This window comes from Micrasema longulum, unplaced genomic scaffold, assembly GCF_059751315.1.
Source record: "Micrasema longulum isolate JH-2025_06_02 unplaced genomic scaffold, ASM5975131v1 h1tg000617l, whole genome shotgun sequence".
Taxonomy (NCBI): domain Eukaryota; kingdom Metazoa; phylum Arthropoda; class Insecta; order Trichoptera; family Brachycentridae; genus Micrasema; species Micrasema longulum.
Window position 1 is genome coordinate 159517 of NW_028277813.1, and position 14376 is coordinate 173892.

Here is a 14376-nt window from a genome sequence, read left to right on the forward strand (position 1 = left end):
GTCATGGTAGTTACAAATTGCCCACCACATACCGCACACTTAAGTCTGAAGTGAATTCTTCCCTGACTGGGATTAAACTGATTGAACATGATTAATTCACCGAAATTATTACAGAACTTTTTAAAAGCCTTGAAATTCTCTTTGGAAGCCACTAGATCTGTATGGATCCGTACTTGTTGAGCTACAATTAAAGTCCATAGTTAGCTAGATCTAAAAGGCGAGTTTTCATAATTTCACCTATCTAAATAAGGTATTTGCGTCCTTATGATTTATTTTTTTAAATTTTTTTTTATTTTTTTATTTGGGATTTTTACAGCTATTACATAAACAAAATAATTAGAAAAATCTTAACAATACTAAAGCCAATTAAAAAAATCCACTGTTAATATAATGACACATAATATATAAGAAAAGAAGTTTAGTAATTGTATTTGTGTGACGTTTGTATTCATGTGTATGTGAATGTGTGTATGCGTGAATGAATGAGAGAGGGGATACATGTGCGTGTGGGAATGAATGAGGGAGAGGGTGCGTGTGTATGGGTACGTAAGTATGAAAATAATATATTTGCTAAAAACTTGTAAATTGTATTAAAAATAGTACAATAAAGAGCTTAGTAAAAAGTTAGAAACCTTTTTGTTAAAATTCAAATGACGAAATGACATAAATTGTTTTTTTTTTTTTTTTTAAGTATGTTGAATTTCAAAACAGTATTCTGAAAAAAAAAGCATTTTATTTTTTTAATTTAACTGATACACATCGAATGAATAATGTGCGACGAGTCCTATACAATACGGTAGGTAACCACAAAATGCAGTAAATACGAAATAATGACAACAATAAAATAAGGTTTGACAATACGCGAACGTTGATTCAAAACGAACACACAAATGCATATTATATGCACCTACATAATATATAAATAAGAATAACATATAAGTTTAATAGAAATGATTCGGGTTATAAAAATCAGGTGTCACAAACAGTTGGCCCGCAGTACGATAACATTTCAATTTTGGAACCCTTTTCAACGAGTTGGTAGATAACTTACTATGTAAAAATGGGAATCAAATTGTGGTAGAGCAAGGTTCAAACCTTCGATTTTTGTTCTGTGAGTTCACCGCACTTTCCAAAATCTAGTTCTTGGAATACTTAAGGCTGAAATTGGTTTACTAATACTAATGCGGTTCATAATGTTGACTGGGTGTGACAGATGTGAAAATAATAATAAATATGTTTTTTTAAACATCATTTGCGGAAGATTTTTGAAAACCTGCCTTTGTCAGGACAATCAATCGTCTTCTGGAAAAATGGATTTCTATTTATTTTAATCAAATTACATAACACTGTAAAAAAAATAAAAAAATAAAGTGAAATTGCATTTATGAATTTTTAGTAGGTAATGTGGCATAGAAAATAACAAAAAATGCGAGCAAGTTAATTTGATTTATTTTATTTTATTTTGCACATCAGTAATATAAAGCATTCAAACTTCAATATTTGGGAACCTTAATTCATGAAAAAATATTTTTCCAAAATTTAAATAAGATTTCTCTCCTTAGTTTGTGCCTAAAATTATTTTTTAATAATTATGAATAGTGATAGAGATGTAGGGTTCATAGTTCATAATCGATGACACACATGTACTAAATTGTTTCACCTGAAATAGTGCGATGGCCGATGAAGCAAAATCATCATTTTCTTTAAAATCTAATACAACATATTATTATGCAACTCTAACAGTAATGCATTTAAATCGGGAGCATCGTACTGTAATACATTCACATCGTTCCTAACATGAAGAATTGAACTATAAAGGAACGTCGCCTATAAAAAGACTGCAGGGCGTGGCAACGCCAGTCAGTCAGCCTAACAAGTACAGTCGACCAGTCAGTCAGTCCAGCTCAGCGAAGTCACTCAGTTTCATTATGTAGTTCAAGTGCAGTCTCTTCAACCCATCATCGCTGCTACGCTCGTGCTTCACAACCAAGTGTTGTATCTTATTCATCATGTAATAAATACGCATTTAAAAAGCAACCTCGTGTCTTCTCTTTCAATCTCTAACTGGGAACTTTAACTCTCAACAACCTTAATCCTACAGAGATGCGAAAATTGAACATCTCAATTTTCCCAAAAAGTGTAAATAATCGTGATTTAGAAAAAAAAATTAAACCCTTCAAGAAAAGTCATCTCATACATATTTATAATAAACAAACAGATATAGTGTATAAACTCAGAACTAATAACAGATTTCCACAAAGTATACAAAGTTTGTTAAGAAAATATATTACAAATTAAATAAATAAATATAGTTTAAACATATAAAAATGTTATTTTCATGTACCCTTAAATATTTTTCAATAATGAAAGAATTTTTTTTTTTTTCAAGAACAGTACGTTATTGTAAATTGGACGGGATTAGGACAAGGATGCTTGAAGAGAGGATAAGGAGGGGAAGGGAGATGCACATATTTATTATTATAATGCCTACTAAGTTACATAATGCATTTTTAGTATAAATTTTAAATCTGAAAGAGTGATGTTTGTGTAATCTATATCTTTAAATTATGATCATTATTTCCCATCAAAATAATAAAAACAATAATTAGGATAAGAAAATTAGTTTTATGCTTGGTGCCAGTCTAATGACAATACAAAAATACGAATAATGTAGAGTTTAATTAAAAGATCTGGTTTAACAACATCCAATTATTTAACCCAACAATAGATGTTTCCTTGGTTTAAACCTAAAACCAGATGCTTGTGTTAGTTAATAAAATAATATGCATTATCGCAATCACAACGCAGTGTAGAATATTTAAATTTTATTCTACTTTTACTTAAACCCAATTATTTGAAAAACCAAAACATTTAAGATATTTGAAAAAACACAATTAAAAAAGTATGTACATAATAATACATAACGCTTACAACGTATAAAAAAATCTACGTGACCCGACATTTTATAGACCCATTTCAATGATTTTACTAGGATATTAGTGTCTAATTATAATAAGGATGAAAAAAATAAGAATAAGATAATATTAGACAAACCAAAATTAGTTTTATTTTTTTATATTTTTTCAATCACAAAGATTTTATATTTTTATTAGTACTTACTTTGTAAAAACAACTTTACAGCGGACTAAATTCAATTCAATCTCTTAGAAAAAAGTACGAGCGTCTTTTATTTGTCCCACTATCCCCAAAAATATTTATTTTTAGTTGCCAGTAACTAAAACTGTGAACAAAGACGCGGGGTCGAATAAAGGAAGAATAATATACATAATAATATGCAGTTTGTGCACAGCTGTTTATTTCAGATTCAGCTGATTTTTGTGTACACTTCCAGTTTAGTCTTGTCTAAAATTTGCCAGTATTGGAATACGTTCGGAAATTCCTTACAATTAATATCGATTTGTTCGACGGTTACTCGAAACCTATCCCCGATTTTATCATAAAAAGTAATCCGATCCAAACAAAGAAATGAATCGCAGACCTATTCTCGCTGGTAAGCTGGGTTTGTGACGTCACACCTGAACATCACTCGGCTGTCTCGAAGGGAGCAAATGGCCGAAAAGCGATCTCCCGCGATCGACGGAGCCTTCTCGTGACCGTGCCCGAGCCCGCGGCGCGTCGCCCAGCTCGCTACAGAGATCAGGCAGGCTCCCTTCAGAAGTAAGCCTGGCCTCCACTGACTCGTCGGGGGACGACGGTGCCGGGCCGCAGCCGCCGCGCAAGAGGGCCCGTAAGCTCCCGACCTCAGGAGACATGCACCAGCCCGGCCAGGGCGCGCCCAACGGCGTGCTGCAGGTGAACGGCGCTCCGCCCTCGGGCGTCCCCGCCGCGCGCAACGGAGACTCCGCCCCGCGCCCCCCTCCCGACCAGTCCAGTCAGGAGATCGTCCGCCTCATAGGGCAGCACCTCAAGGCCAGCGGCTATGAGTAAGCTTCCTCCGAATATACGTCAGTTTGGCCACTACTGTGTTGCGATATCTACTTTTATTCCCGTCAATCTAGTAAAGAGGTCAAATCCGTAACACTCGGCTTTCAAATGCTATGCGAGTCTACGAATTACATCGAGTTGTCGGTCAGGTTAGGTCAATGTAGGTAAAATTTATGTGAAAACTTATTCTGGGCACTGTTTATGGCCTAAAATAACTCATTTTACAAGTGAGTAGTGCCACGACTATGATTCCTATTTGTTAGTTTTGGACCATAATTTATGTATTTCCTATAGAACTACTTGTTTTCGTTAATTTGCTTTCGGGTCGGGGTGTGATTTTGTTACCGGTCGGGATGTGCATCGCGCACTGCAGGTCTGATTTTCATTGATAATTCTCGAAGCAACCGCAACGTACTGGCCCATCCCTAGGCTTCATATATTAGGAAATACATATGAAAAGGTGGCAGATATCAATTCGCAATATAAGTAATTCTTAGTTTTATCTACTTGTTTCAAATTATATTTCCTAAATAGGTACTTACTATTTTTTCGACGTATTATGTTATGTAGCTAGTATGTTGTACTTGCTACGATATTATTGCGGTGTATAAGACAATAAATATTTCATTGTAAGCCTCTGTGTGTTTTCAAAGTTGTTTAAGGAATTAAAAACAAAGAAAATAAGTGTAAATAATAAAGTTAATCAGTCATTTATTTTTTTTGCATTGAATGTCATAAATTACATTGTATTTTAATGGAGTAGCTTAGTTAAATAAAAATTTAATTAATTCAAATAAGTTAAATCTTATCACTGTTACTGATTAATTTGAAGGTTATTATGTTTACCTTTTTTTATTTTTGAACCTTAAAGTAATAGTAATATTTTATCTATATCTATCTATAACAAATATAACAATTCATATTATAGGTAATTGTTTGGACTGTCTGGTTACTGTGAATGCCTAGACTTTCTCCACTCTTTCTCTTCCACATTCTTTCCTCTAAAATGCTCTCCATCTTTGTTGTATGTAAACTGTTAATCTAATTATTATCAATTAAAATGTACTTTTAATACTCGAAACGATAAGTTCTTTACTGGTTTGGGCCGCTTTTGGGGTAGTTTTAGTTGAGTAAATGTTTGAAATTTATCGCAAAAGAGATAAGATAAAAAGAAGAAGAGAAAGAGAGAAATCATTTATGAGAAGGAAATACGGAAGTTCTTCTGGGGACTTCCGTATTCTCATCACGTTTTTTACGGGGACAATTTTTAAGGAGGACTGCAGAAATGCTCATGGAAGAGACGGGATGCCACCTGGAGCATCCGGCGGCCACCACGTTCCGGTATCACGTACTGCAGGGAGACTGGAGCAAGGCGGACCACGACCTCGGCCAGCTGCACCGCCTGTTGGACGGCGAGCGCGACGCGGATCGCCTGGTGGAGATGAAGTTCCTGCTGCTAGAGCAGAAGTACCTAGAGTACCTCGAGGCCGGGCGCGCACTGGACGCGCTGCACGTGCTGCGCAACGAGCTCACGCCGTTGCAGCACCATACGCCGCGCGTGCACCAACTGTCCTCGTACATGATGTGCGCCGACGTGCGTGAGCTGTACCGGCGCACGGCGTGGAGCGGCGCGGGGCCCGCGACGCGCGCGCGCGTGCTGGAGCGCGTGCAGGCGCAGTTGCCCGCTCGCCTCATGTTGCCGCCTGCACGCCTGCTGGCGCTGCTCGCGCAGGCGCTGGCGCGGCAGGCCGAGCGCTGCCGCTTCCACACCGCCGCGCTGCCATCGCCCTCCGCATTGCTGCCGCCCGGAGCCTCCCTTCTGCAGGACCACGCCTGCTCGCGCGACTCCTTCCCCGCTCATCCCACGCAGGTGTGTTTCTTTCCCTCTCGTCTCTTTCGATAATTTCATCGTTTGTAACATTATTTACCAGGCTTGTGTGTTTTTCGTTAAATAATTATGAAAACCAACCACACTTTGATGTACAACAAACACCATATTTCACACAAATAGAGTCATGCGTTAAACATATTCTTATCACATTTTGTTGTCCTGTCAGAAATTGTATTATATACATACACTATTTTGATACAATTACGTACATGTGTTGTGTACGTAATTGGCGCTGTGTTAGGTTTATGTTTTTTGTAATAACAATGTAATTATATCAAAATAGCACTGTGTGCATAACAATAAAATAAAATAAATAAAATTTAAAATTAACCCGGAATGAGCGAGTGAAATAAAAGATTTATTTTTTTATATTTTTCTGGCTCTTGTTATGATTTATTAAATTCCTAACACAAATTTTATATTTTAACTCTCGATATTGGAGAAATCGGATCGTGATTTTAAAAACAAATATGATTGCTCTTTTTTTTTATTTTGAAAATATTTTTGTTTAACCCTTTCTTACTAGGTAGTCTATCTCTAGATAACCGGCATTTCCGTTCCAGGTACTCAACGACCACTGCGACGAGGTGTGGTTCTGCAAATTCTCCCCTGACGGAATGAAGCTGGCCACAGGTTCCAAGGATACAACTGTCATGATATGGGATGTTGATCCTCAAACTCTGAAACTTTCTCACAGGTATTCCGTCTGTATTTATGTATCTTCAACTCGATGGCTACGGCTACTCTCTACTCATTTTGGCTCCTATTAGTATAGTATTTGATAAGATTAGTTAATTTTATTTCTCCTATAAGAAAAAATGTCTAGTGCATTTTAAACCTGATTCCATAAAGTAAGAGTGCATGTACCAGATAGTTTTATTGTTAAATAAACGTTAGGTACGTGGAATGAGGATATTTGAAAATGGCCTGAACATGTAACAATGTTCTATTATGGTTCTAAATCAAATTGTTTATCATGATTTAATATTGTGGAGTATGAGTACAGTAATGCTCCAGTTATCCGGATTAATGAGAGGTAGATTTTATTGCTTTTTAAATAATATAGCGAATTGGAATCATATTAAAGACTTACTTGAATATGTCCAGCAAAGCTAATTGAACAATTAAATTTAAATTTAAAACTTCTCCTTTATTTTTCTTTTCAACAACCTCCTGTGCTTGGTGTGGATTAACATGTTAAATTAAATCATTATTTCTATAAATTAAGGAAAAAAGATTATTAAATTACCTGTATTTCAAAATATCTCATTTTTTTGCTTAATGTAACACGACGCTCCAGCACCATCTGCAGAGGGATTTTTTAGCAGTCCTTTAAGAGTTGATAATTTTTATTTTGTGGATTATTAAAATTGTAGCAGAACATCTACCTTTTGAAATTTATTTTATGTGGTATCTGGAAATTGTAAAACCGATAAAAAATTATTAATGGTATTGCAATATTTCACACACATACCGTAACCTGATGAGATTTTGAATAGGAAAACTCTAGAAGGCCATTCTCAGGGAGTGTCTTGTTTGGCATGGAGCCCCGACTCTCGTCATCTTATCGTAGCAGGCCCGGAAGATTCTCCCGATGTGTGGATATGGAACATGGAGGTTAGTTCTCACTTAAATTTTATTTTCATTAGAAAACTCATTTGTAAATACAATCCAATTTATCGATTATGCAGGTAATTACAAACTTATATTTTTAAGTGCATTTTAAAAATATTGACGGCTGCCAGATACTATCTTATCTATGGTAATGAGTTACGCAGAAATAATTATGAACAACTCATGAAATATGTACATTTATTTCTAATATGAATGATGGTATATGTATCTTTATTTGCTACCTTTTTTTTATTCAAATATTTGAAGTCGATGTGATATTTGCTCTATCTTCGATGTAGCCAGTATTAGAACGATGTGTCTATTTATGTCTATTTTACGCTAGTGACTACACTCTTCATTTTTAAATTCTGTATTTAAAAAATCTGTTAAAAAAGTGTTTTACTTTATTAATTTTATTAAAAAATAAAAATACTAGAAGTGCTGGATTCCACCCTCAGGGACATATATTACAATTGAGATTGAGAACATGTATATTTACATGTACATATATTTATGACCTGTCAGTTTACTTAAATTAATAAATGCACTCGGAACGTTGAATTAATTTTTTTCCAGAATGCGTCTTACTGACTTTTGACTTTGCATTTGTATGTGTGGCTGGGTTATTTTGAAATTCTGGCCTGCAACTTGGAGTACAATTGGCTATCTGGCCCAGACTAGAGAAAGGTTGTCCATTACCTGCTTTAAAAATTTAAATAATCATTGTGTATTTATTTTATTTTATTAATATAAATAGCAAATCTGCCATTACCTAAATTGCAAATACACGCCATATAATAGTTTGCGAGATATTAAAGTTGTAAGGTGTGTGGACATATTTACCATTCTGCCTATTTTTGCAATGCAGTGTTGTAAACTGATAACTTAAACCAGCCAATTACAGGTCATAGGCCTTATAGTTCTCCATCTCTTTATATATGTGTTCAAAAAAGCTTTTGTTAATTCCTGTGCATGTAATTTAGACATAATTGTAATTTTTATTTGTATTGTTTATTGTTAAATCGTGTCAATAAGTTTCAAATCACCTTTAGTATACTCACGTGTGTACTCACTTGATCGATAAATTCATGGTTTTTAAAATATGAATACTGATTGGAACTTGATTATGAGATACACCAATACCTTTCGAATTTTAGGGAAGAACAATAAAATAAAATTTTGTGATAGCGGTTCAACTGTCTATGGAATGTTCGATTGTGGGAGGGGATAGCCTTCAAGGCAGAGGAATATGTTTTCAGCATATAAGCATTGTGTTTAGCGCAGGGTGTGTTGTTTACAGACAGAGGAGCTGCTGAAGAAGGTGTCGCAGTCCCAGGAAGACAGCTTGACAGCTGTGGCGTGGCATCGCGACTCCACCAAGTTCGTTGTCGGTGGAATGAGGGGACAGTTTTACCAGTGTAACCTCGAGGTGAAATCTTTCCCCTAACAACACTTTTTTACTATTTATTTTGTATAAAAAATTATGTACTGCAAATAAGATTTTTTAAAATACTTTTGTTCAATACTGTGGACATAAATTGTAAGCCTGGGTATTCTGCGATGAAATTATAATTATATTATAATATAATTCAGCGACTCTGCCATTTGTGGTGCAAAGAATAAGTAAATATAAAAATGAATGGAAGAAGTTGCTTGATTACTTTAAGAAACTTTATAATCCCTAATTGGTAATTTTTTACTATTGCTAAATATTGACTGGAAAAATAAATATAAAACAAACTGCGTGGGTCATTGTCCCGTGGTAATGGTCAGAGGTCCGAGGTTCGAATCCTACACTACCACAACTTGTTTTACATTTTCAGAGTAAGTTATTTACAACTCGAAATGAAAATATTTGGTTAAATTTTAAGAATGCAAATATTTAAAAAAAAATAGGGGACAAAGTACACCTAGTTTTTTATGATTAGTGTCGGGCTAGTCAGGTAGTGCAATAGCAGGCAATGTATTAATTTAAAAAAATTGAAATATTCTGAGAAAAATGACTTCACTAGCTACTGTAGTAGGTAGGCATGTATATACATTGTACCATTTTAAAGGTTAAGTTTAGCCTTAATGTTACATATGTAATGTTAGTGTAAAAGTACTCAATTCTGCTGTTTTATTAGTCTATTTATGAATTGAAAATATTTTGGATGGAGATTTGACACCGGTGTTACGTGGGTGTGACATTGCAGGGCTCCATACTGTACAGTTGGGAGGGCGTCCGAGTGAATGCCCTAGCTTACCGAGCCGACGGTCGTACTGTTCTGGCAGCAGACACCCATAACAGGATACGATCTTACGACTTTGAGGACCTTACGGATGCCAATGTGTAAGTCCACTGTATCTAAGTATCTCCCGCTCTAATTTAGTCCACTGTATCTATCTCCCGCCCTAATGTAGTCGACTGTATCTGTCTCCCGCCCTAATGTAGTCCACTGTATCTGTCTCCCGCCCTAATGTAGTCCACTGTATCTATCTCCCGCCATAATGTAGTCCACTGTATCCATCTCCCGCCCCTTACCTCCAGAGTAGCCCGCCACATCTATCTGTAGTGCAGTCCGCTATCTATCTCCTGCCCTTGATCACTAATGTATTACAATTTCCCTCGCTTAGTTGATTTGTTATATTGATCGACTAAATAATGTATTATTAGTGAGGGGAAATAGAAGATGATTTACAAAATAAATATTTTTCCAAACACCTTTTTCATGTTTATTATTTATATATATTTCAAATTTACATATCGTTGCTTAGCTAATAACACTGTGTAAATTATTTTTGTTATTTTTCCAGGATTTTGAAAAAATAGCTTCTTTTATTGAATTCTAGAAGAATTAGACTTCCGTATTTAATAGGCGCCATTTTATGGATAAAAATTTTCATTTTAAGGCGTACACCTAAAGTCATCATGATCATCATTCCTTTTTTGCACCTAATGGTGCATAGGGCGCTGCATTGGTGCACCAGTTGCAACATATCTTGATCATTTTTAAGTACTCCATTTGAATTTTTAAAATAAAATAAGCCAATTTTTTCACCGTCCTGTAAAAAGAACAAAAATGACTTATGCAGTGTTGTCGGCTAAGGGACTACAAATACTACTCACTAGGATATCTCGTTTGGAGGAGGACTGTTGAGTGTTGAAATTAATGCGGTGATATTGATGGTCGGAAACAGGATCCAGGAGGAGAACCCGGTGATGGCCTTCAGCCTGAACGCCAGCGGGACCTTGGCGCTGCTCAATGTGGCCACTCAGGGCGTGCACCTCTGGGACGTGGCGGCGCGCTCACTGGTGCGGCGCTACCGCGGCCTGTCGCAGGGCCACTTCACCATCCACTCCTGCTTCGGGGGCGCCAGCCAGGACTTCATCGCCAGCGGCAGCGAGGATCACAAGGTGTACATCTGGCACGTGCGGGAGGAGGAGCCCGTGCTGGTGTTGACCGGCCACAGCCGCACCGTGAACTGCGTGAGCTGGAACCCCGTGTTCCCTTCGCTGCTGGCCTCCGCCTCCGACGATTGCACCGTGCGCCTGTGGGGTCCCAAGCCCTCTTCGTCCTCTTCCTCCTCGTCCCCGTCGTCTTGTTGTCCTTAGTGAAGCCAGTGGACTCTAGCTCGTAGTTTTATGTGTAATGACAACTATTTTGATCATTGTGGTATGTAATGTAAGCCGAATAAATAACTCCGTACGCCGCCAGTCAGCGATGTTTGGTGACAAATGCAACGAGTGACTAGTGGACGGAGTCGCGTTCATCCTCAGTGCCCGTTATGTGCTCGTACGTTATGATGATTAAAACACCAATAAATGACTATCAGTGCCTGGAATGTAATGCAGAGTGTCCCGCAGTGTACTGTCTATCGCGCACTCGGACTCCCGCACCGATACCATTGTCCGTGTACTGCGTAGGAAAGCGCGAGGCAAGCGTTCGATTGTCTTTTTAACTCAATGTGTTCGGAAAATCATAAATAGCTATTTTATTTAATGACAGATGTGATAATGTTTTAAGCATATTTATATTTCATATTATTTGGAAAGGTATAATTTGATAACTTATTTGATATTTGGATAACCCCGTCCCGAGCGTGGAGAAGTTCGCTACATCCTTATCTCCCTACTCGGCTTAATTACAGTCTGTATATTATGTAGTGAGTTCATCACCTTTATGTTGGGGATTTTGCATGAACACCCCTTGAATATGTATTGTAACTATTGTATCACTTTTCTGTTTACCACTCTTGTGATTTGATAAATTGGTCATTTGTAATTTTTATTTGGAATGCAATAAAAAACTGGGAGCAAATATTTCTTTCAATTACCTAAAAAATCTATTATATCCCCAACACAACACATTCACCTACGATTTTACTTACAATCGAGACTATGTATACTAAAGCAAAGATACGAAGTTGAACCTTTCTCCCCTTTTAAATTTGCTAGATTGTAAAATTCACTTACAGAATATTCATCTTCAATAATGCTTTTTTAACTGCAATAATATATTTTTTTAAATGTATGAAAGAGTTTCAAATTTCAGTTTTTTTACTGAATGTTGTACAGCTCTATCATAACTTGAATCCCGTTTTCTAACAGCTTGTTGAAAATGCCTCCAAAATATTAAAGGTGCAAAATATTAATGCACTTAATTCTTTTAAAATAAACTTTACGGTGGTGGTGAAAAATAATTCAAGTCTAAAAGTATTTCTTTTTTCTGATAAAATCGATAGATTTTCCATGCGAAATTTCCTAGCAGTTATTAGCAGTCGTAAAAATATCTGACATTGTATGGAAGATCTCTAAGTGCAAATAGCACTGTGTTTTGTAAATGAAATTTTTACTGATTCTTAGTTGTAAATTGAAAGTTAATTCATCAAACATATTATCCGTTTTCTTTGTCTTAAAAACACAGGTTTTGAAGACATATAGATGAAGTATATTGGCAGGTGTGTTGTGCAGTAGTTGGTTAGATGGTTAACTGTGAAACTAGGGTTGCTGGTTTGATTCCCACCATTTACAACAAAAAATCCAAGTGGTCAGGGTGTTGTGTATTTTTAGTGTGTAGTGTATAACTGCAAATTTCCACTTAAAAAGAAGGTGTTCCTCTGTTATTGGTGGCGTCCGTCTACTCCCGACTGTAGGAATGTCTCAATCGAATATAAAAAAAAAAACTTAAAATTCTCTTCTTAATGCTTGGCAATCGCGATGGGAATCTTCCCCTTCAGGGAGGGTTAACTTTTTTTTTTCCTTCAATCTGTCAGCGCTTAGAATCTTCTTGGGTTATCCCCGATCACTGGACTACGCAGTTTTTATCAGGCCATGGTAAATTTAATCAAAAATGATTTGTTTTTAATATTGTTGACTCCCCTTCGTGCTGCTGCGGATATCTTAACCAATCTTCTGAACACATCCTGTGGTCTTGTCCCTTTCCCCTTCTCTATGATTACCAAATGGAGCTTCTCGCTACTATCCGTGGCCCTGTTATAGGTCCCGTCGGATATACAGATCTGGTGGCTTCCAAAAAGAATTTCAAGGCTTTTAAAAAGTTTTGCAATAATTTCGGCGAATTGATCATGTCCAGTCAATTTAATCCCGTCAGTGAAGAATTCACTTCCCTCTTTTCTCAATCCAATGAAGTACATATTATGTACTTCTGGATTACCTTCTTTCAGCACAAAGATGCTAAGGCTACCAGATTTCAGAGAGCTCCTTCGGGCAGCTTTTCTCGTTTGACAATGAGCAAATTTTCCGTGTATATGGGCACCGCCAAGGAGACTTATGTCCTCAGATGGGGTGTGCGGTATGTGGTGGGCAAGATTTAGTGTATAACTTCCTTCCATATCCTCTTCTTCCTGTTGACAACTTTTTGAAATAGAGACTTAGTGGGTTATTCCTTTAAAAAACACATATAATTTAATGACGTTAGAGCAAACCGTGAAAATATACTCTTAGCACAATGCAGAAATATTTTTCACTCTTCAAATAAGTTTTTTTCAGTTGAATCATTCAGTCACATCATTTTGTGAAAAAGACCTAAATTACATTGTTATGGTATTTGTTACAATCAATATAGTGAAAGTTTCCGCAAACCAAGTTTTGTAAAATTTACATTGAAAATAAATGTAAAAATGGCATTTTTAAATAAAAAATGATAAAAGCGCCATCTATGAATAATTAATTTCATATTTTTGTTTAGAATCATCTTAGAATAGATTAAAGCCATTGTGTTGTTCTCAGCTACATAATTTAAAACTAATAATTTGTTGAACTATGGATGCTTCAATTGTGGGGACGAAACTTATCTAAAGGCTCATTTTATTTTAGATGAGGGTAGATAATATATATAATATTGTTTTTACATTTGTCTTTGAGACTAAAGTGATCATTAATACATGTTATTTTATCAATCTAGAAAGGTCAACCAGTATAACATTGCAACTAGAAGTCATCAGATCACAGACTCGGATGAGTTGTCTAGGTTAGAGAACTCTATTTCTTTTTTCAGCCATTCGGTTAGTTGTAACGTTTTATTTCTTCAACCCAGAACAACCTGTATCATAAAGGACTTGAGAAGTTTAATGAGTTTCCAAAAGAGATTAGGGATGCTGAGTCTATCGTATCGTTTCGTAGGATGGCGATGGTTTGCAAACATGGTCGGCAAACATCCATATAAGTAAGTAGAGTGTCATCGGAAAGTGTCTGGATTTTACAACTATGTTTTGGTCTTAAAATTATTTTAGGATATGTATTGTTATAATATTTTGAGTTTGTCCAAATGTTTGTAGACAAAATACTGGATTTCACGCCCTAGGGAGTCATTAAGTTTAACAAATTACAACAAGGATGGAGAAAAATTTAGAGAAGGCAATATGGAAGTGAAGACATTTACAGGGCTTATGACCTGTCATTGTCACTGATTTAAGTGGCCACT

At 36.2% G+C, this 14376-nt stretch overlaps 1 protein-coding gene across 1 annotated transcript; it reads left to right on the top strand.

The window, feature by feature from the left end:
* Nucleotides 1-3285: 3285 nt before the first annotated feature.
* Nucleotides 3286-11751, top strand: LOC148280085 (WD repeat-containing protein 26). The gene is made up of 7 exons (XM_088228960.1): nucleotides 3286-3944; nucleotides 5218-5815; nucleotides 6400-6533; nucleotides 7336-7453; nucleotides 8751-8879; nucleotides 9646-9782; nucleotides 10631-11751. Exons 1-7 carry the CDS (start codon nucleotides 3772-3774, stop codon nucleotides 11043-11045), a joined length of 1704 nt encoding a protein of 567 aa, XP_088085086.1. The 5' UTR covers nucleotides 3286-3771; the 3' UTR covers nucleotides 11046-11751.
* Nucleotides 11752-14376: the final 2625 nt, after the last annotated feature.